Source organism: Psittacula echo (genome assembly GCF_963264785.1).
Source record: "Psittacula echo genome assembly, chromosome: 7".
NCBI lineage: Eukaryota > Metazoa > Chordata > Aves > Psittaciformes > Psittacidae > Psittacula > Psittacula echo.
The window spans coordinates 22,103,599-22,124,607 of record NC_137740.1 but is presented as its reverse complement, the minus strand read 5'-3'; the positions used below and the strand labels follow the sequence as shown (position 1 = coordinate 22,124,607).

General features: G+C 45.8%; 1 protein-coding gene across 2 annotated transcripts in view; it reads right to left on the bottom strand.

Moving 5' to 3' along the window:
- Window positions 1–20,619, bottom strand: part of RGS8 (regulator of G protein signaling 8) — a 29,918-nt gene extending 9,299 nt beyond the window's left edge. The window contains exons 1-4 of one of the 2 annotated variants that reach the window (XM_080622287.1): window positions 20,560–20,619; window positions 13,758–13,816; window positions 9,653–9,754; window positions 8,649–8,713 (exon numbers count right to left, since the gene is read on the bottom strand). In XM_080622287.1, the coding sequence (XP_080478413.1) occupies window positions 8,649–8,713; window positions 9,653–9,744 (157 nt within the window). In that variant the 5' untranslated portion in view covers window positions 9,745–9,754; window positions 13,758–13,816; window positions 20,560–20,619. Of the gene's footprint in view, window positions 1–8,648; window positions 8,714–9,652; window positions 9,755–11,679; window positions 11,785–13,757; window positions 13,817–20,559 lie in introns of those variants that run through there. The other variant, XM_080622286.1, reaches the window with a different exon arrangement.
- Between the last annotated feature and the right edge of the window lie 390 nt (window positions 20,620–21,009).

The following is a 21,009-nucleotide window of genomic DNA, read 5'->3' as shown; positions in this document are numbered from 1 at the left end:
GATAAGAACAGTCAAGTAACTAAGGTATAATGCAAACCCACTACTACTAATAAGGGAAAATACAAAGGGAGAGAATATAAAACTAAGAAGGGAAAGGAAAAAAACAACAAACACAGGTGATGCACAATATAACTGCTAACCACCCGCTGCCAACTGATACCCAGCCCAACCTGAGCAGTGATCTGGGCCTTCCAGGTGACTCCCCCCCCATTATATACTGGGCATGACATGCTGTGGTATGGAATACCCTTTTGGCTAGTTTGGGTCAGGTGTCCTGTCTCTACTTCCTCTCAGCGTCTTGTGCCCCTCCTCACTGGCACAGCATGAAAGATGGAAAAGTCCTTGGTCAGGGTAAGCATTACTTAGCAACAACCAAAACACCGGTGTGTTGTCAGCATTGTTCTCAGTCTAAAGCTGAAGCACAGCACTGCACCAGCTACTAGGAAGGAGAAAAATAACTGTTACAGCTGAACCCAGGATAGACATCTTTCCATCCAACCCTGCCTACTAAGGACCATTTGATTTTTCTCCCCAGGTCTGTGATCCCAGGATGTGTCCATAACTTACACCATCGCATCAGCTGGACTCTTGTGAGCTGCCACAAAGCCAAACATCCTTTGCTGTCACTCTGAAAAAGTGGTTTGCTAGCTACCAGAGCAAAAGGCTATCTTCAAGACTGGGGCACCTAACCTTTGTAAAATTCTTCTTGGAAACGTCAGGCTTCAATGATACAGTCTCTTTGCCACAGCATCTTGTGCATGTTAACACAACACTTTGTAATGTCCTATCTGTCATTAAGAAAAACCTTTAATAAAACATAACATCTGTAGACTTGTCTCCTGTGTTTTCTGTCACTTTGCTTTATTGCCTTGTGACATATTTTTAGTTCAGATTTAAAGAGAGGAAGGATCTTGAAGAGTCTGTTACAGCTACAATAAAGGGAAGAGGGAAAGGACATGGCATAATTACTACTTGTCTAGCAGGGGGTAAAAGCGTTCTTATCATTTGCGAATGCTTAGCAAATGTGACATTGCAGTAATGTAATCTGAGTCAGCCAGGACAGATTAGAAATAAGGAAAGATTTATTAGGCAATCTGTGCCCTCTTAAACCTCTGCCTGGGCATATTTATGGACACAGCTATTGTATTTTATTTCCTTTCCCTGAATGGCACCAGCAGAGTTGAAGTAGCTGAAGGTTTCACACATGCCCTTTCTCTTTCCTTTAGCCTTGAGATAAATTTGGCTCCTAAATTTTGGTTTGTTGTTTTGCTTTGGTGGTTTTGTTGGGTTTTTTTTCCCCAGTAACATGTTTCTAACTTTTCCTGGTCTTTTTCTATAGAATCTGAGTATTTGTACTTCATGACTGGAAACCTCTTGAGTCAACATTGGTTATTTCCAAGCAAGTGTCTAAAAATACTGATGGAATTGGGAATGCACTTGGCAAGATCAGACTCCCCAGAAGGATGAGAGGAGCAAGAGCATGTGTGCCTGGCAGGGATGGACAAAGGCTGACAGGGGGTTGCAGGACCTGAACTGCTGCAATGCTGTGGGTTAGGGGCTCCACCTGCCCTCTTTCTGCAGTGAGAGATCTCTGCAGAGCCCCTTCCCTCCTTTCTCTCCTGGCAGGGGGCGTGGGAGCTGAGACAGACCCCAAGGGGCAACACTTGATGCTTGGTGCAGGTCATTTTCACACATCCACAGCAAACCCAAGCCCACTAGAGACAGGGGCTGGCCATGTCACAAGACCCATCATAAATTCCCTAGCAGCTTTGTTCTGGCCTACACTAAGAATGGGAGGAGAAGCAGTAATGTAACACTGCCCTTTTTCTCCCTTGTATGTCCTAATCTTGTTCCTGCTTCTCTTGTTTCTGGTAATAATTTAGAATACTGAGATATTTTTCAGCTCTAGATCCTGAGCCTCAAGCCCTAAGAAATGGCCCTGGGTGTTGAACAGCAACTAACAATGCTATTTCTGGCTGCGCATAAGTCAGTGGAGATGTCCAACTGCCCAGATTCTCAAAGTGAAAGGCAGAAAAGATATTAGGCCAGACAGGACCAAATTGCAGACTAAACCTCTCCATACTACGTTTCTCAAAGCTCCTTTGTTAATGGGCTCTGCACTGCTAAGTAGTCCATCAGCAGTCCGTGTTGCAAAGAGCACAGCAATCAGTGACTATAATAGGTTCGTCCCATCTCAGCTATGCTTGCTTCTTCTGTCGGCTCCAGTAGGGCAAGAAATAGCTGTATCATACCAACTTGTCCTGCCACTTCTTAATTAATGCTCTTTTAGGAGAAGATCAGGTTTTCAGAGTGCAACTGTGGACAAAAACAGGGCTCTCGTCCATGAGCACTGCAGAACAATTAACAGTGCAAATTGTGGGTTCAAGCCTGGGGCAATAATGTGACATTAGCCCTGGCAAGCATGCAGAGCAGAGTGCCAAAGGCATGTCTGGGAGCAGGGTCCCTGTAAGGATCGTGCTGCCTGTGGCTGCTTTGAGCATCTCAATAAGTAGACAAATGCAGTGAATGAGAGCGATGTTCTAGGGCTGTTCCCCTTCCTGTAACCTAGAAGACAGAAAAAATTTTCAAAACCTGTGTCCTCCTTAATACCTACAAAATTCACAGGGTCTGTGGTGGGAGCAAGTGGAGGACTTGGGAGTGAGGAGCAGGAAGTCTTTGCAGGAGGAAAAGGAGAAGACATAGCAGCAGGCTGACAGGTTTGAGAAAGAAGAAAGCACAAAAGTGAGAAAGCTGCAGTTCCCTGAGATGTATGTCATTTTATCTATCATCAGATCCTAGAGCGTTTGACAAATATTCCAGCACCCAAGCCCACTGCTGTGACTATACATGCTCTACTGTGTGTCCCTGTAGAGGTCTTGCTCCCCTTTTTCTGTCCTGGTCTTTTTTCCTCCCTCCCCTTTCCCCTACAACAGCCCCAGAGCATCAAGACTGACAAAGGATCAGCAGGAACAGTAGCTTTGCACGGCAAATACAGTATCTTAAAAACATACCACCTGTAAAATATGATACTGGCTAAAAGAAGGGGACATTATGATTGATGCAGTGAGGAAGGAGTTTGCTTCAGCCCTGCACTGGTGAGCAGCCGAAGCAGGTCTCCCCTGTGAACAGGAGGTTTCTGTATGCTCTGCCTCATGCTGTCATGTCAATCAGCTCTTTTTTATCTTAAAGTAAGTTTAAGCAGCAGATAGATTAATAGTGTCTAGCAGTTCTCCTCTTTATATACTCCTGTTGTGCCCTCCTCACAGCCTTTGAGGAGCTGGAAATTATAAGGCTGGACCTGGGAATTCCTTGCTGGAATTTGACCTGGATGTTGACCTTAATCTCCTCCTGCACATGAAGGCTATCAAGGAAGCATTGCTAATGAATGAACAGTATTTTAAAGCTCATCTCACCCAGCTGGACAGGTTTTTTTGCTGGGGCAACCAGCACTGAATTGCAGTGTGGTATGAGCATCACGTACTGAGGCAGCCTCTTGAAATATCCTGGAAGATGATCTGAGCACCCAGAAAATATGACTCCACATGGATGTTTTACAGAAAAAGCACAAAAATGAAAAGCAGGATTAGAGGTCTTCAGATGCAGCAGCATAAGATATCCTTAACATGTGTAGCCTAAAGGTATGTCCATTTGAGAAGACAGAGATATACTAGTATATACTAATATAGATCCACAGCCCTTCAAGACAACTATTGACCTATCATTCAGGAAGTTGACTCAACAGTGGTGAGCCTTGTGTGAAGCCAAAGAAGTATATCAGTACTGATGGAGTAGATAGGATGAAGGCAAAGAAATGAGCTCTTCTGTTGAGTGTCTAAAGTCTGAAAGAGAAGTGGAAGACATTTGTTTTTTACTTTTGCAGTGTAAATGTAAGCTTCAAAATGCCTACTCTCCATTCAGATAGACCAAGGGAATGCACAAGCGGATTGACACGAAGGATTGGGCAAGTTCTTGTACATTACCCTATCCCACGATACTGCAGTGCACTGTACAGCTATAATCCTGCGGGTCACCTGTGAATTGAACAATGATAGGAATTTTTGTTTTACAGATGATGACTGCCAGGCAGATCAATGACTATGTCATTGGATAGGAACTCAACTCAAATGCTCCTGACATCCCATTCAAATGGTGTTCTTTGGGCCATGGAGAATGGATTTTTCCAGCAAAAAGGGCTGTGGAGGAAGGGACTGAAGTGGCTAGCACAAAACACAACAGAGGTCTTAACTACCACAAGCTTCCCCAACATGAGGAAGAGCTGAGATTAGTGTCTTAAATCATTCAGGCAGACAGTTTAATAACCAAATATTAGCTACTGTCAGAGTGAGAAAGGGATCAGCAATAATTTATTTAATGCATGCATTTCACACCATCAGGGCAATCAATTTCGTGTAGGGAGTAACAGTGGAGTCTTTATGGCTGGTAGATGGAGTAGCTCTATAGAGCATATTTGGTCCAGGCCTGAAGAGGCAAGGCTGCAATGCTCTGGTGTAGCATATGTTCATGCTCTCAATGGTGCTTAGCATTGCTTCATTGAATGTTAGGTGCCTGTCACCAGCACAATGCTAATGCTAATGCTGTTCTGGCTTAGAAAGAACTAGGAGTAGGCAGCGATATTCCTGTGCTGCGTAGGAAGAGGAGCAATGTGTAGACAACAGAAGGAGGAGGACAACAATAAAGTTTGGTCAGAAGAGTGCAGAGATCACAAAAAATGGGGGAGGGGTGATTGAAATAAAAAAATTGTAAATTTAGGGCAAAGGTTTTCTGTGTTGTATGCTTCATTGAAAAGTGGCTAAGGGTTGAGGACAGACTGTCCTGCTGGATTCTGAACAAACGTCAAGCCATGTGTGTGTCCAGCCTGCAAGGGATGCAAAACGAGATATTCTATTGCTTGTATTTCCCTCCAGCAGCCTGTCAAAAGACATCTCCGTCTGGCTGACCAGCCTGTACCTCCTGGGCGTGGGTACAGAGAGGAGACTACTCCGCAGTTACTCACATGAATGCACACAGACTCTGCAGACCACACTGAGCTCCAAGTCTCTGGGAGCCTTCGCTAATCTGCACTGGCACAAAATGGGAAAAGATGCCAAAATCTAGCATGTAAAAAACACTGGTTTTGCTCCCTGGACACCCAAGGAAGCATGCTGCATACAATCTGTCTCTTACTCTCCCAATTTCCTGCTGTAAGTAAAATCAAACTCCTCTCTCCTGTTGCTTGCCATGCTCAGAAGCCCTGACCCAAGGGAACACTGCTACGCTGTGCTTGTGTCTCTTGCAGTGAACTCAGACAAGGCTCCTGCTGTAAAAAGGGGACTGACTGGCTGACCAGTCAGCCAGTTTCAAGTTGATTTGCTTCACCCGTTAGCAAAACCAAGTAGGATATCATTGTGTTAACCGATTCATCCAGAGCTATCAATGAAACAGAACTGAGCTGCATCCTACCGTTCAACACTGGTTACTCTACAACAACTAGGCTGCGATGTTTAAGTCCCAATGCCAGTGCAAAGAGAAGGTGGGGCTGTAACAGAGAGAGCCTTTCTGCCTTCCCTACTCACAATCTCTTGCTAATGTCAACACAAATTATTTCTTAAATGACCAGGGAATTAATTCAAATCAGACCACTCTATACAGAGGGACATTGCCCAGACTGGGAGTCTCTGGAGACACGGAACTGCTTCAAAACCTAAGAGTTTTCGAACCTCTGCTCAAGATACTGCCAGACAGCAGTGTGTCAGGATCAAACATTACCTACAGAGGTAATTTATTAAGACAATGTGGGGAGAGAGGAGGGGGAGGAGGGCTCCAGAGGGCCATCACACTTCAAAGGATATCTGACAAAAATTAGCACAATGACACTCTCCATAGAGGCTGCATAATGCATGGTACCTATTCTGGTACCTTCCATTTAGAAATCTTTTGGAGACTCATGAAAATAGGAAGTGGGAAGAGTACAGTTTGCCTTTCCCGTAAAAAGTACTGCAGCTCTGTGAACCTCCTCCATATACAAGGGCAGCCTGCTCACCTTGGCACTTCAGAGAGTCTTTTAGGGAGCTCTGATCCACTTTCGTGCTCCTTGGAATTCTTTTCTGCACTGTCCAACCCCTTGCAATATTACTCATAACAATTGCTTCATTTTCAGCTGCTACATCCATCTCCTGTGTCCTACTTGAGCACTCTGAGTTTTTTCCCCCAAAGAACAGGTTGGCTGGAGCGGACCCTAAACCACTTTAACATCTGACCACAGCAGAAAGCACCATTCAACCCCCTGAAACCAGCATCACAATCCCCCTTCCAAAATAGATGAATTGTCCATCTAGCGAAGAAAGATTTTATGACAGGTATGTCAATCAGAAGAGGTCTACCTGCTGATGCTGTGAGCCCCAGGCAAAATTCTCCCTGAGCCCAGCTGCTGCTTAGCCCATGCCCCCAAGCATGAATTCAGATTTTCCCTGGCTAATATTGTTCACCTGGGCAGTCACAGGGAAATTACACTGAGACAGTTCCGTCCTTCTCTCACCACTTAAAGCACAGTATTAGCTAGCAGCTTCACTATAGGCAGATGCAGCCAGGCCAGGCACTGCTTTTCTTACTCTCAAATTTTGATCAGATAAAGCAAAAGACACCCCTACCTGTCTAACATCAGCACATCTCTAACAGCAAAAATGCAATTCTCTTGTTCTGCTTCCATAGCAGATCTCTGGCAATGCTCTGTGGTTTTGATACAAGTATACATAAGTAAAACCACAATGACTTTACAATAAAACTTAATTTATGGATACATGCTTTTCTCTCCTTTAAACCAGTTGTGTAACTAAAACAACACTTCTGTTTCAACAGGGCTTTCTGCATTTGCATCATTATAACCCTTGACTGCCAGGCTTGCAATTCCAGAAACTTCAGGTGCGGAACAATTGTAATATATTCCTTTAGAAAGTAGTTTATTAAACAACATTTTTTTTTCACCAATCACCAGGCAATGTCACTGTGACTGATGATTAAAAAAAAATAAAGAAAAAGATTAATTTAATTTTTAAAGATCACCTTCTATTGTTATTGGGAGCCGAATATTTTTCATTAGGTACCAGAGTTATCACAGTTACTTTCCACTCTAGAGACAGGAAAAATTCTGATAATTCATCACTCTATACGGCTAATCTATTAATAAAACCAGAAACTCTTGTGGAGGCTGTTGAACAAAATAAATGAAATAAGGTTTGATTTAGCATTTGCAGCAGTCAGCTGAAGAGGGAACAATCTGTATAATGTCAGTACACAGATGCGCAAATTCACTGGCTTTTGTAACAAAAGAACTTTTGCTGCAGTCTGTATCTAAGAAGGAAAATTTCAGCTTTTACAGTGGTGAAGGTGGAACAGGGGCTCAAGTACAGAATCGCAATGCTGATGTGAATATCCTGTCCTCCCCCCTCGTTATTCCCCAGGCACCCAATAGTCAAATTGGTACATTTTTCCCTTCTTGTTTTGAATTTCCACGAAATAAACATTCCCTCTTAGCCATACCCAGCAACACCATATATTTTTTTCCCCTATTGGCCACAAGAGCAACAATCTCCACAAGATACTGCTGCTAAAATTATATATTGCTTTTTCTGCCTTGGTCAGCCAGCCTGTTTAAAGTTGTCACTTAATTCCCTGCCAAAACTGTTGTCATCTCAGTAGAAATCCAGCAAAATTACACTTTATATAAATAATAATGTTACTCTACACTTATATTTTAAAAATTAAGTGCAGAAAAACCTGAATCTCTAAGAAAGCCAGACAGTTCCTTGTTGTAATAAAATGGTTCACCACCCACATTGACTTTTCTCCAACCTTGACTCTCTCGTTTCATTCTCCAATAGAAACACATCAGTGAACTTATACTGTGAGCTTCTCTGTCTTGTTTATAATTTCCCAGTGTGAAAATGTCTCTGAAGTTGAATAATGTTTTCTGAACAGAACTGATATGATCTATTGAATGGAGTGGGGTGCTCTGATTATACGTTTGCATAAGGTTTCTGGATGTGAAATTTTCAAGTTTGCATTGGAAACTGTAAATTGGATTCTGCTAAGGGCTACCACGCATGATTTCTCTTTTACAGAGCAAGTTGTTCAAGGTTACTGAACCACGTACACTGTTGTGTTGTAGAAAAGGCTGCACTTCAACACAGCATAGCCGCACAGCAACTCAGAAGAGCAGCTGGAGGGAGAGGGGAACAAGCTGGTGTCATGGATCTCAGGAGGCTTTAGAGAGCTGAGAACCTGCCATTTGCTTGTGTGGAAAGACTGGATCCAGGGGTACACTCCAAAGGATGGTACACATGGCTACAGCCTTGGGGTCCTCCCTCTAGCACATCCCCACGAGCTGGAGAAGGCTAGACCTTGGACTAATGACTTTATCAGTTGTGATCACTCAGTCAAGAGCAAAGCCAGGAAGGAAACCCACATAAACTCACTCCTTTTAACCAGAGGACAAGTCCTTCCTATAAATGACTGCGAGCATTGACTAGCGGGTAGTAAGGAGCTACCTGAGGGACCATTTCTGCTCTATGCAATGCATGTGTTGTTTGCTCTAGCTACAATCAGTGTTAAGGGTACGAGGGTAAAAAAGGTAGAATTTGACCTCTACTCACATTTATGGGACAAAAGGACATCAAAAGAGTCTGCCCATCTTGATGCTTCTTCTGTTGACAGTCTTCTGTAAAGAAAGGAAGGGGTAAGTTACAGACAACCCATGGCCACTGGTCACCTCTAGGGCTGTTTGACAAGGACACCAAGGAAGGCTGGAATTCTCACTTAACACTGGAGGTTTACAATGTCAAGGTCTCCAGGTGAGCAAGTCACCCTTGGCTCCCTTTAGAATCAGTGAGAGGAAACAGAGGGACTTGCAGGGACTTGACTCTCTTCAGCTTACATCCCCAGGTAAGTGGGTAAAATAGACCAGATGAATCACACCCAAAAAGGGACTAATTTTTCCTCACTGACTCTAAGCAGAAGCCTAGAGAACAAGTTCAGATGTAGACATTTACATTGTAAAAGCCAAAAGTCAAGCAAAATTAAACCCATCCCTGCAGGATTGTTTCTCTCTCTTTGTTGACTTACAGGGAAAGTTTAAAGTCTTAGCTCAGGTATAAGCAGTGACTTGTGATCACATGAATCCCATCCCACTTATCTCAAATCAGGACTCTGGATTGTCAGAAGCATCTACCTTAAGTGTCGTGCAAACTAACACAGAACTTTCTGGGTAGTGCTTAATAGCAAGGCTTAGCTAAAGCAGACAGCGACCTGAAATTGCTGGTCACCTCTTACACTGAGTCAACTGTTCAGACTTTGATTTGTGATGACAGAGGGGTAAATTACATCCTCAGATATGCGCAGACATGTTCCACGTACAGCAGTGGGGACAGTGCGCATGTCCTGTCTCACAGGAGAACTTGTATCAATGATCCGGGTATTTTCTGAAAAAGCTGTTCCTGCTGTATCAGCACAGTTTTGTTTTCCTTCTTCCTTGTGGCTAAAAGAACCAGTCAAAGCTTATACGAAGTACAATAAAAGGAAGATAATACTGGAAGAGGTGGTGGGCAGGGAGGGGAAGGACAGAAATGGGGTTGGGGTGAGACGCTGCAGCTATACTCACTTCAAAGCCCGGTTGGGCTTGTCCGGAAGAATAGCTGTGAAATCATTATATGAGTCTGATTTGTGAGACAGGCAGCCCAGGCGAGTCCTCATCCCTCTGTTCCTGTGGTCGATGTGAGGGAGCAGGGGTGTAAGCAGGGGAAAACCAAAAAAGATGCTGATTATAAGTCTAGCCAGAGAGGAAAAAAAAAAAAACCAAACCAAATCAAAATAAAATAGAACAAAAAAACACAGTGTCTCTGTGCTTCATCAGACCTGTGTCCTTGGTTCCCTCATCTGTGGGAGGGACCCTGAAACATCTTCAGTGAGATGCCGAACAGTCACTAAGGACAGACAGCGCCAGAGCAGCTGAAGGCTCACCCACACCAGTCATTCAGCTGCTCTGACTGGCAAAAACACTTTCAAAGACTGTGCTTTGGGATGGTTTCTTGGAAATCCTGCTCTGGTGAGGTGTGGAAGGAGAGGCAAAGGGCAGCAATACCAGAAATAAGTCACCATGATCCAGCAGCACCAGAAAAAGCCCAAATACCACGGTTTGAGGGCAGGAGGGGGAGGGAGGAAAAAGAGAGAGAGTAAGGCACCTACAAGGTGAGCCTGTGCAGCGGAGCCATGAAACTGTGGCTAGGATCAATCCCAAGTAGCTTCTTTAGAGTCAGGGTTACATAAGCAGGCTAAACCTGCCTCTTTCGTGACAGGTTTACCCAGGCAGAAAATGGCTTTATTGCTTTTTTCCCTCTGAATTTCAAACCAGACTCAGAGCCTTTGTGCCTCCATCAGCCCCTCGTGTCCTTGCCAGCCCCTTCCCAGGATAGAAAATGTTTCCACAGCATCCTTCATTAATAATCCTGGGATGTGGAAGAACACAAAAGGAGAGGGGGAAAAAAACACACACATGCATTATACAGGACTCGCATCATCTCCTCTCAAAACCATAGAGATGCCTGTTAACGACTTTACATGGTCTCTAGAAGGGCAGAGTCTGTGGTTTGCCTCTCCAGCCCAAGGTCATCTCTTCTGCTAGATTCCCAAGACATCAGACAAGGCCATCCTCTCCTCTGGACCACAGGGGGAAGATTTAGTGACCTACTCTCCACTTCTCAGCTGCTGGACACACTTCTTAGCTGAAGAAAGCCCTTCCCTGAGCCCTGCGGCCAAACAGATGCTAAATACTTTCTGTGACTGTAGAGGGAAGTATGTTATTTTTCTCTTCCATATGTAATTCTTGCAGAACACTTCAGCACCAGCAACTGAGCCAATCTGTAGCATTCCTGTTTCCCCCTTCTCCTCCCGCCCTTCAGAGAGTTTCTATTATTGCACATTTTAATGTAATCTTAAAGCAAATTAAATGTTAATTAAATGCAATGAGTGTCTCCCTGGCGCAGCACAGGCAGCTCGCAGCAGTTAACAAGCACAAAAACCTGGAGATCTTCAGTTGCAGGAATTGTTGCACAGCCTCAAACTATGGACCCATGGCTAGTGGTTTTGGGATGCTACACTACATAAACCTCAAACATCAGTGCAACAATAGTGTGCAAAGTGCTGCGTTCCTGGCTGAGCATGCTGGACCTGCTGTGCTCAAACAGACATTGAGCCCACTAAGGGATCTTTCTGGTACCTTTCCTGATACCTCCCACCTCCAACCTTTGTCTTGTCTGCACTATTTTTTCTAGCAAGCTCACGAATTTCGCAGTGAAAGGTGTGACATGCATTACCGCAGTGCTGCTCAGATTTCTCTCTGATGCCTGAGATCAAGGCACTGCAGCAGGGAATCAGAGTGTTTGAGGGACAGAGACACTGCGCCACGTGCAAGGAACTTGTCTCTCGTGGAACACTGATCTCTAGGTGAGGACTTCCAAGACAGGACACAGGAGAAAGAGAGAAAAAGAATCTGGGTCCGTGGGAGGTGCAGAGGCAAGGGAAGGGCAGGAGGGAAGAGGGGGCACCACAGCAAGCTGAAAGGCTTGCTGGACAAGGTAGGCAACAACAGGATGGGCAGGGATGAGAGATGCATCATGTCTTTTCAGTTACCTCCGTGGGATCAGTAAGGCAGCCATTCAGGCATCCAGTTATAGTTAACCCTTTAACTGGCTGGCTTGGACAGCAGTCAGGGCTGTTTGCAGGAGGCAGGAGTGCAGGAAGGAGGGATTTACTGTTTCATGTCCTAGCACTTAAAAATGTACCAAAGGATCCTCTGTAAAACAAAAGGAGGGCCAGTTGTTCTCAACCCATTTGATCCTTGCCTCCTAGAGCAGAAGGTCAGTTTTTCAGTGGAAGACGTTCAGAGTTAAGGGATGATCACAGTGGAGAGACAGCATTTCCTTCTAAGACCAAGACCGCAGGTTAAGTCCAGCTTCAGGTCTAAAGTGATTTGAGTTTGGTGTCACAGCTCACCATGGACCAGCAGGAGTTGGCATTATCGCACTCATCATTCAACACCTCTGAAGGTCTCTCTCCTCAACAGGCAGAGCTCCGGGCTGACCTCGCTAAGAAGACCAAACTACCTCTTGTCCCTGTCCTTCCAGGTCATGGCTGATGTTACTGGCCACGCATCATGGAAAAGCTGGCACTGCAAATAGAATAAAGGAGGACTTTCACGTGTCTGCAGATGCTGGTCCTTTCACCATCACAGGCTTAAGCACTCACACAAAAATAACTCAAAGAAAGCATCTCCTCTTTGGGGTGGTGGGAGCCTGTGGGGAGCCACCAAGGAGATGTACAGTCTGCAAAGGGGAAGGAAGGAAGGAAGGAGGGAAGGAGAGAGGTGCAGGGGAAGGAAGAGATGTCCCTGTGAGCCTTGGCACATGGGCAGCTGACTGAACAAATCTCACACCAGAGTGTGAAGGTGAGGTCCACCAGCCAGGAGACCAATGGAATAGAGCAGGACTGTATGGTGAGCTAAGGGCAAAGGTTTCTTATATGCCAGGACAAGGCCAAGCTCCAGGTAACCTCCATGTCCTCTTGTCCCAAGAAAAAAATGGAGGAGGAGACAAAGGAACTGGTAAGAGTAGAGACTGTGTGCAAAGGAACCAGGACCCTGCTCTGCTGGAGCTTGGGGAGATCCTAGAGCTTGGGCTGTCCAATGCAACATCCCTTTTAAAATCTGATTACATTAAAAATGAACAAAGCCTCTTCCCAACTAAATTAATGGAACTGGGATTGTGCTACATGCCTGTGAGTGTATTTCCTTAATCCTTGCCCTGACCGGCTGCTTCCATGCGCTTTAACTGAAATCAATCCTTGTAATTCCTTAAGCCCCTTCAAATTTTCTCATTAACAGCCTCACCCGCATGTGGGGCCATAGCACATGATTTTCTAGAGTCCAGCAGCCCCTACTCCTCTTTCCTGCTGCTACTGCAAAGCGACAGCTGGAAGCAGAGCTAGGTGCCCTCTCCCTTGCAGCCTCCTCTAGCAGCCTGCTTTTTGGGATACTATTATGAAATAGCCTTCTGCTTGCCCCTGCTCCCACCCACTTGCCAGCCCCCGCAACAACAACCTGCACAGCTAGGCAGCATTGAACTTCCCTGTGATCCCAAAGTCTGTATGACTTCACAGATGCCAAGACCTACATTTCCTGTGAAGGCAATCCCACTGCTAAACTGACATACCCACGGATATTTCCTCTGATTGCAAATAAAGCCAGTCAATTTTGACTTTAGAAATACAATCTGTGCCGTCTGGTAAAGGCATCCTGGTAGGTGTCCATGGTGAGGTTTTTCGCTTCTCTCTCCATCCTTCATCCTACCTCCCCCTCCTACAAAAGGACCCCAGTCAAGGAGAATCGCCAGTCTCATCATGAATGTGTTTTGGGGTTTCTCCTTGGAAGACAGAAAGGGAGGGGTATGATTGTGACATGCAGGTTATCAAACCAACCCAGGAGATCACCTGAGCAAAGATAAAGAAACCATCCCAATAGAAAAAAACAGTAGCAGCACAAAGGTTAAAAAACCCACAACAAATGCAACAACAACAAAAATCCTAAACAAAACAAACCATGAGATCTCAGGGGCTTCAAGATATTAAGACCATTCATTCAAATGCAGCAAAAGCCAGAAAAAACTGAACAGAGGCACTGCAGACAGACAGACACAGAGGAAAAAGATACTCACTGCCTTTGACCTGTCCTCTCTGCCAGTGGGTCTGTGCCGACAGTGTGGTCAGAGAGGCTCTGCGGAGAGAGCAGAATGGTCTTCTTCAGAGACAACCCCCTGCACAGGGTGAAAGTCTCACTTTGACACTCCTCCCCTCCCCACCTCTCTCTGGCCAGCAGCAGCGCAGCTCAGAGCAGCTCTCTCACATCCAGCAAACCCCTACAGCAGCCTCAAGCCAGCAGACTGATGCTCTGCTGTGCAGCTGGCTCCCGCTGCTCATCAGCGGCACTGCCGGGGAGCCCACCGGAGCAGCACGTTTCGCTGCGTCCCCTCCACACCCACCTGGCAGCAAAAGCCCAGCTTCTCCCCCGTTGGAGATGGGGAACTGCTCTGCACGTGCGGTGGATGCCAAAGTCTGGCAGGGAGCATCTGGGGGTGGGGAGGGGGAGATGACTGCGAAAGCACTCGCTGTTGTCACCCTCGGTATGTTGGAGAAAAGCATCCGCCTGCACCATTTTAATCGGCTCCTCTGAGGTTTAGGGAAGGTTGCTGCCCTCAGATCACAGATCATCAAGAGTTGTCACAGACATTAGGGATGGGAGAGTTTAATTAAAGTGACCAGATGTCAGCAGGGCCAAATAAAATTTTGGCAACAGGCAAGGGAGGACCTTTTTGCAGGGCATGGGATGACAGAATCAAAAAAATCCACTTGGCAAGTCACTAATGTGACTGACCCCTTGCATCCATCTCCCCCTTTCTCTCACCTGATGTGTGCAGTTCTGCTCACTCACTGCAACCTCTCTCAGTGTGCTCACCCCATAGCTATAGGCTCCAATTCCCTTTTCACTCCTGCACCCACACCTTCATCCTCCAAAGGATGCATATAAGATGTCCAGTGCCTCACCCCAGGGACTCTAAGAACAACCTAACCCAGGGCTCCGACATGGTGCAGCTGCAGCACAGCCCCACCTCTCAGCTTAGCACATCTGGGTGTTATGTAGGCTGCACAGGCACTGGTGTGTGTCACTGACTCACTGAGAGCTCAAGCCATGGGATCTCCATTGCTTTATTGCTTTTTTGATCATAATGAAGTTGATCAACTACAATAAATAAATAAATAAACAAATAAATAAATAGAAAGGCCCTCTGCAGTTAAACAAGTCATTGTCCTTTTCCTGGAAACTTGTAGCCTCTCCTCTGCTAATAAACTGCTGTGCCTAATCCTGGTGCTACTAGCAGGAAGCACGTCTTGAGATAGCACATTATCACCAGGCAACATCCCTAGGCAGAGACAGAATCTTGCTAAACTTACTACAAAAATGAAGGGATTAGTAGCACTGCAGTAATGATCCCAGCTGTCCATCATCTTGGATCCCCTCTTTCACAGCTCAATGTGAAAGGAAATATTTGCCTTGTTCTCATCCTCCCATCACAAAGCCCAGGTCATCCTGACTCAGACTAATCATGTGTCCAGTTATCAGAAGACAAGCATTGAGAAAACACCATGGCAGATACAATCTCCTCTCAGCCAAGGTCAAAGGTTGAGGTTCATCTTATGCCTCTGCTATGACAAGCTGGTTTGTTCAAGTTAAGTAACGCTCAGGTTCAGCCCTTGCCCCAAACACAAGGCAAATTTAATACAACATCACCAAGGGTTTAACTTCTAACGTGTCATTTTTGCTCTAATGCATTTCCACATTTCCAGGTTCTCTTTGAGCAACCACAGGGTATCACAAGTGTTGTTTTCATAATACTTCCAGGGCAACTCTCAGATCTCATTTACATACACAGAAGCTATGGGGTGAAGGAGGTCAACAAAATGTTAATCAACAAAGCTCTAGATGATTCCGGTCCCTTATTCAGATACTTGGACTTTGCTGCAGTCTCCAACAGGTCAAAAACTCTGATCCACTAACTCTGGATGGGATAAATCAGAGGACCACATGAGTGCTCCCACTTCTCCTCCTGCTATTACACCAGTTTTCTATATTGCCATCTCACAGCCATCACCAACATAGACAGAGACCACATTTCTATATTCCTATTTCTCCAATATGTAAGTACAACCTTTTTGTGACCTCAGTGAGATCCTGTAAGAACCCACAAACAACTCTGAACATCAACAGTTTTTTCTTCTAGTTTCTGTGGCCGGGTGTGAGTTAACGCAGAGCAAAAAGAAGTGAACTATGCTGACACAGGCACTATGGGAAATGTAATTAAATTGCAGGTAAAGAGAATTACATTTTTTACAGGGTAATATTTTAGAAAGCTTCTGTGCAGCAGAAGAGTTTTATGGCAAATTCCTTCTTAAACAGCTCTCCTGCTTTTGACTACTCTAGCTTCTATTTAAAAGCTTTTAATGAAACAACTCATTTTGATATTAGGCTTGAATCCCATCCAAAATTTTAAATCTCTCCAACAAATACATTGAAGCAATTTCCTCATGACCTGCTAACAGCAAAACACAAGTGGTGAACATGTGCAGCGTTGGGAGTGTTGGTCTGTCACTGGGCAGGGTGGAAAGGAATTTGCCAGCCTGTTCCCTGGATATTAGTCTTCTCTCCACCACCTCAGGGGCATTTTCACTCTCCCTATTATTTTAAATACTTCCCTGCCTATTCCATGTGTTTTGTTCATTGATCATCATTCAAGTCTTTTCTACCCAGAAACTTCTTCTGGACCAAACACCTCCTACAGTTTCACTTGGTTGCAGTTTCTGCCACCCAACTGCTAGACGGAATTGCGTGGCCTGAAGACATCTCTTCCTTCCAGTACGTCTGTCCTTACACATCCAGCAGGATCAGGAAGGCGGCTTTGGCTGGTAGTTGTGTGACTTTTGCCTCTCCAGGTACAGGGATGCTCCTCCCAGAGCTGGCAGCTAATCACCCTTCTCTGGTGGGAGCTGGAAGATCAGAGGATGCCTACACTGACTAGCTCATTTGCTTGGCTCACATCTCCAGTGGCTTTGCCTTAAACAAACTCCTTCACCTTGACATTTAAGCAGACTTCTCTGTGTCTTCTCTCTTGCTCTGTTTCCACAGGGGTCTGCTGCTGCTCTAGGATTCCATTATTCTATGCTTAACGAGCTGTCACGCCAAGCCTGCCACTGTCGCTTCCACTTCTCATTTCTGACTTTGTGCCCTTGTCATATTTACAGTGATCCATGCCACAGGGGCTTTGAGCTTCTTTGGGGTTGCATTCGCTCTTCCTTTGTGACTTTTCCTGGGTCTGTGCCAGCATCTCTCTTTTCTAGTATTGTACTGCAAGGAGCTTGTTCCAGGGTGTGCTTCACAACTTCCTAGCCCAAGAGGTTTTCCCTGGTGCCAAGAAAGTGCTTATTCAGACTGCTGTGATGTTTGGCAGATACATCCTCACAGGTGGAATCATTCCTTGGAGTGTTTTCGTAAGATCCTGTTGCCTCTATGATCTCTCTGGAAGATGCTCAGTCATGTAGGTCCTGTGACTGCAAAATGCCAGTTACATGAGGCTGACTGCCTCCCACAGTAGTCACTGCTTTGAGAATTCAGGTGACCTGCATGCTGCAAAGCCTGCCTTTATTTCACCTACAAGCCTGCAGCACCTGGTCCACTTCTGGTGTGACCTGAGGGGCCTTGATGGAGGACTGGAAAGAACAACCACCCTTGACCTGGAGTGTCAATCCTAGCAAATCTCTAATGACACTAAGCATCATTCGATGTCCTCTGACATATGGCAATTCAAAATTTATCCAGAATCAAGACTGGTACCTATATGGGCCTGACCCCAAGGTAATTCAGATTAATAGTTAATTTACCTCCAGAGCTTGCTGTTCTCTAACACTATTTGCAATTAAAGCTGAAAGAAAACTTTTAGTAACAGACATATGATATGCAGTGTTATGCTCACTATGGCAGGCTGCCTGCCTGCTTGTATGAGGGTCCACTAGAAAACACACTTGGTCCAGCGTAAGGTGACTGTCTGGAGAGGAATAAATTACAACTGACATAGATACCTTCCTAAACTGCAAAACAAATCACAGACTTGTCTTACTTGTGAAGAAAGCCACAAGAACAGATCCCCCTCCTAAAAAGGAGCTCCATGAAATATCCAGACATGTAGCTCAGAATGTCTTTAAGGGATTGTTTTTTCTATCCACCTTAAACCTCAAATCATTCTCCACATCAGGCTCAGCAAGCATGAGAGCCTGAAGGGTGAAACAAGGAGAGCTTGAGTTTCAGGGGTAGGTGAGGAAACCAAGCAGCAGATATACCAGATGGGGGATTGATAGAAGAAGCCACTTCACATGTGCTAACAAGAGCAGGAAAGAGGAGACACCCACTGAGTTGAACTCCCCTTGAAAATAAAAGACTATGTTTAAAAATAAAAGTGAATTACATAAAGTGTGATCCACAGTTCTGTCTCTGGCTTAGCTTGAGAGCATGGCTATTTAAATTCTCCCCTGTGTCAATGATAAAAGTGTCTCCTGGACATGTTTGTGGCTCTCAGGCACTACAATTGCTGCAGCAGAACAGATGCCTCTGCTGCAAGATGGCTTCTGGCCCCAGCCTGTGTGCTCTCCACTCTGTCCCCAGTTCCTTCCAGGCAGGTAGCAAGCAAAACCAACAGCTAAGCAGTGTGGGAGGCTCTGGGCTGAGAAGGACAACACGCAAGACAGGAATCAAGGGAAGAATTTTCCCTTTAAAGCACTTTATTACAATTTCATAATTGTTTTCTGAGGAAACATGCTCCCGTGCCCAGGAGCAGTTACACATAAAGAAGCTAGTCAGTGCCTCTGCATGCGCATTGGAGAGGATGCTGTTAGTGTGGAGCAGGGAGGCAGAAAGGATTGGGCTTGACACAGAACTGCTTTGTGCAGCCTCAGAGTCCTCCCAGTTTTCAGCATTGCTGCTGCTGTCAGTATGGCAGCATCTGTTACACCGCTGGTGTTTATGGTTGGGAAGTCAAGACAGATCCACCCCAACAGACAGAGCTCCACAAAGATCCCCTACTGCAGATGCTCTGTCCCTTGTATGTTTTGATTGAGATCTGATGCTTGACACAGGCCAGGCTTGACAAGTGAGGCTTGCTGACAGACGGGGTTAATTTTCTGCTAAGAGATGATTCAAAGTGCTTGCAAGTAGCCTACATTTTGCAATCTGAACACTGCAAACTACTCATTTATTGAATGTTAGAAATCAGCCCCAAGAGCTCAGAGTTGCAGTCATAAATCCATTTATGATGGACAAGGTCTACGCTTCTTTGCTCTTATCACTGTTATTTCAAAAACTCAGGCTCAACAAGGCATCCAGGTCCCACAGCAAGGATTTACTGGGGCTATTAACTAGTATACAGATACACAGTGTGGCTCCAGGAGATCATTCCCACTGAGCACGTGCTTAACTTTAAGCATGTGAGCAGTTGAATGGATATTTGTACGATAAAATACAGAGTTAACTGCATGGTTGAGTTGGGATTTCTCTTTCATTTCTGGAGGCTGCTGCTCTAGCCTGAATTAAAACATAAATGAATTGAGTTAGATGGGCTCATCCTCTTTCTCCAGCAGATGGAGATTCTTTCATAAAAATGCCTGCTGCATCCAGCACCAATCTCTCCTCAGGAGACTGTCCTGCAATTATTACCTGTGTCGTGCCAGTCTAGATAGAGATGCACACCGACCTCTGCCAGCACCTGCACCAGTCAAGCCCTAGGAACTGGGCAATGTTTCTAGAGCCACATGGACGGACTGCAGGGCGAGGCCAGGCTTGTCCTGCTATCGCAGACCATGCTGCTTCAGAGGAGCCTGGGACTGCAGGAACAAGTGAGCCTCAGAGAAGGGCAGCACAACAGGACAGTGAAAGGACAGCCCTTTAAGCAATGTGTACACTCCCCAGATGGGGGAATGCAACTCTGCTCCTCTGGGACTGGGTGCAGTGAGACTGGGTGCTTCTCTCAGCCAGAGAGAAGATGCTAGCACAATGGGTGCCTTGTATATCTTAGCTGTGCCAAATCACCAGTCTATTTCCCCCACCCATTGAATGATGGCAAAGAGATGACCCTTGCTGCTGCAGCAGTCTCCATGAGTTACAGCATCCCTGCAGTCAGGACTGAAGAATAAGTAGCCCCATGAGTTAACTCCCCATTCTTCCCCCAAAGAGTGCACATGCTCCTGCCATCTGCAAGTTTTTGCTACGGTCTTTGCTCAATGCTGTTCTCTCGCCATCAACATGTTGTCTTTTTGCTCCAATTAGTCTTATTTTTAACTAGCTCAGTCCCAGCATTAACCACAGTGTTAGTCACAATGTCACAGATGACATCCAAACATTCAAAGGAAATACAATCCACCATTTTAAAATAACAACAATAGTGGGGGGGGGGGGGGAGGGAGAATGGATGAAAAGACGGTGAAGATCGAAGAGCCGCAGGCACCAGCATAGGCTGATGTTTTCTCTCAGCATCAAAGGCCCACCGCTAATCCCATTGAAACGGAGATCACCCTAGAATGAGTCCTGTGCTCCTGTACCAGCCCAGACAGGTCTGGGCTGGGCTTAACTTATGAAATATGCTGCTCTCTTTCCCCGCCTGCTTAATTAGAAGCAGTGCCTGTGTCCCTTTGACCATTCATAAGACACCATAGGAGATTAATGTACTGGGAGAAGCACTGCCATGACATCAATAGCGGTGACATCTGAGCAGCACCCTTCCTCTCCCGTTTTGCCGGTGCAGCCATCTTTCCCACTGAAAACTGGGGCAAGTAAAAACCCCTCCCCCAGGGACTCATAAGCAAGCAAAGGACCACAGAGCCTTTCATCACCCACGAGGACCCTCCTAGCTCTGCTCTTACCTGTCTTGCAGCTGGCAGTAGGGTGGTGGCTACGTGGCTTTTGGTGCTTCATGGACACAGCTGGTTGGGACCCTGAGGAACAGTGTCTGCAGACTCCTGGTGCATCAGGGAGGGTGAAGAACCCAGCCCTGCCACAGTTACCTCTGAAGGAGCAGCAGCACTGTGCCACTTTTCCTGGCTCTCTAGCCCTGCATCTCATGAAAAGAACAAGAGCTGGTGGAAGGAGGGGGGTTACGAAAGAGAGGGAAGGGGGAGAAGGGAGAACGAGAGCGTGCACTCTCGCAAACGCACACACACAGAGCAGACAGAGGCTTGTATAGGATGGCACTGCCTGACTTGCTCTCATTATTGCTGCAGGCTGGCTGCTGCCCATGGAGAACTTGCCAGCGCCCGCCGCTGGCCAGGGGCATGGTGGGGAAAAGAGACAGGGAAGAGATTAGGACCTCACAG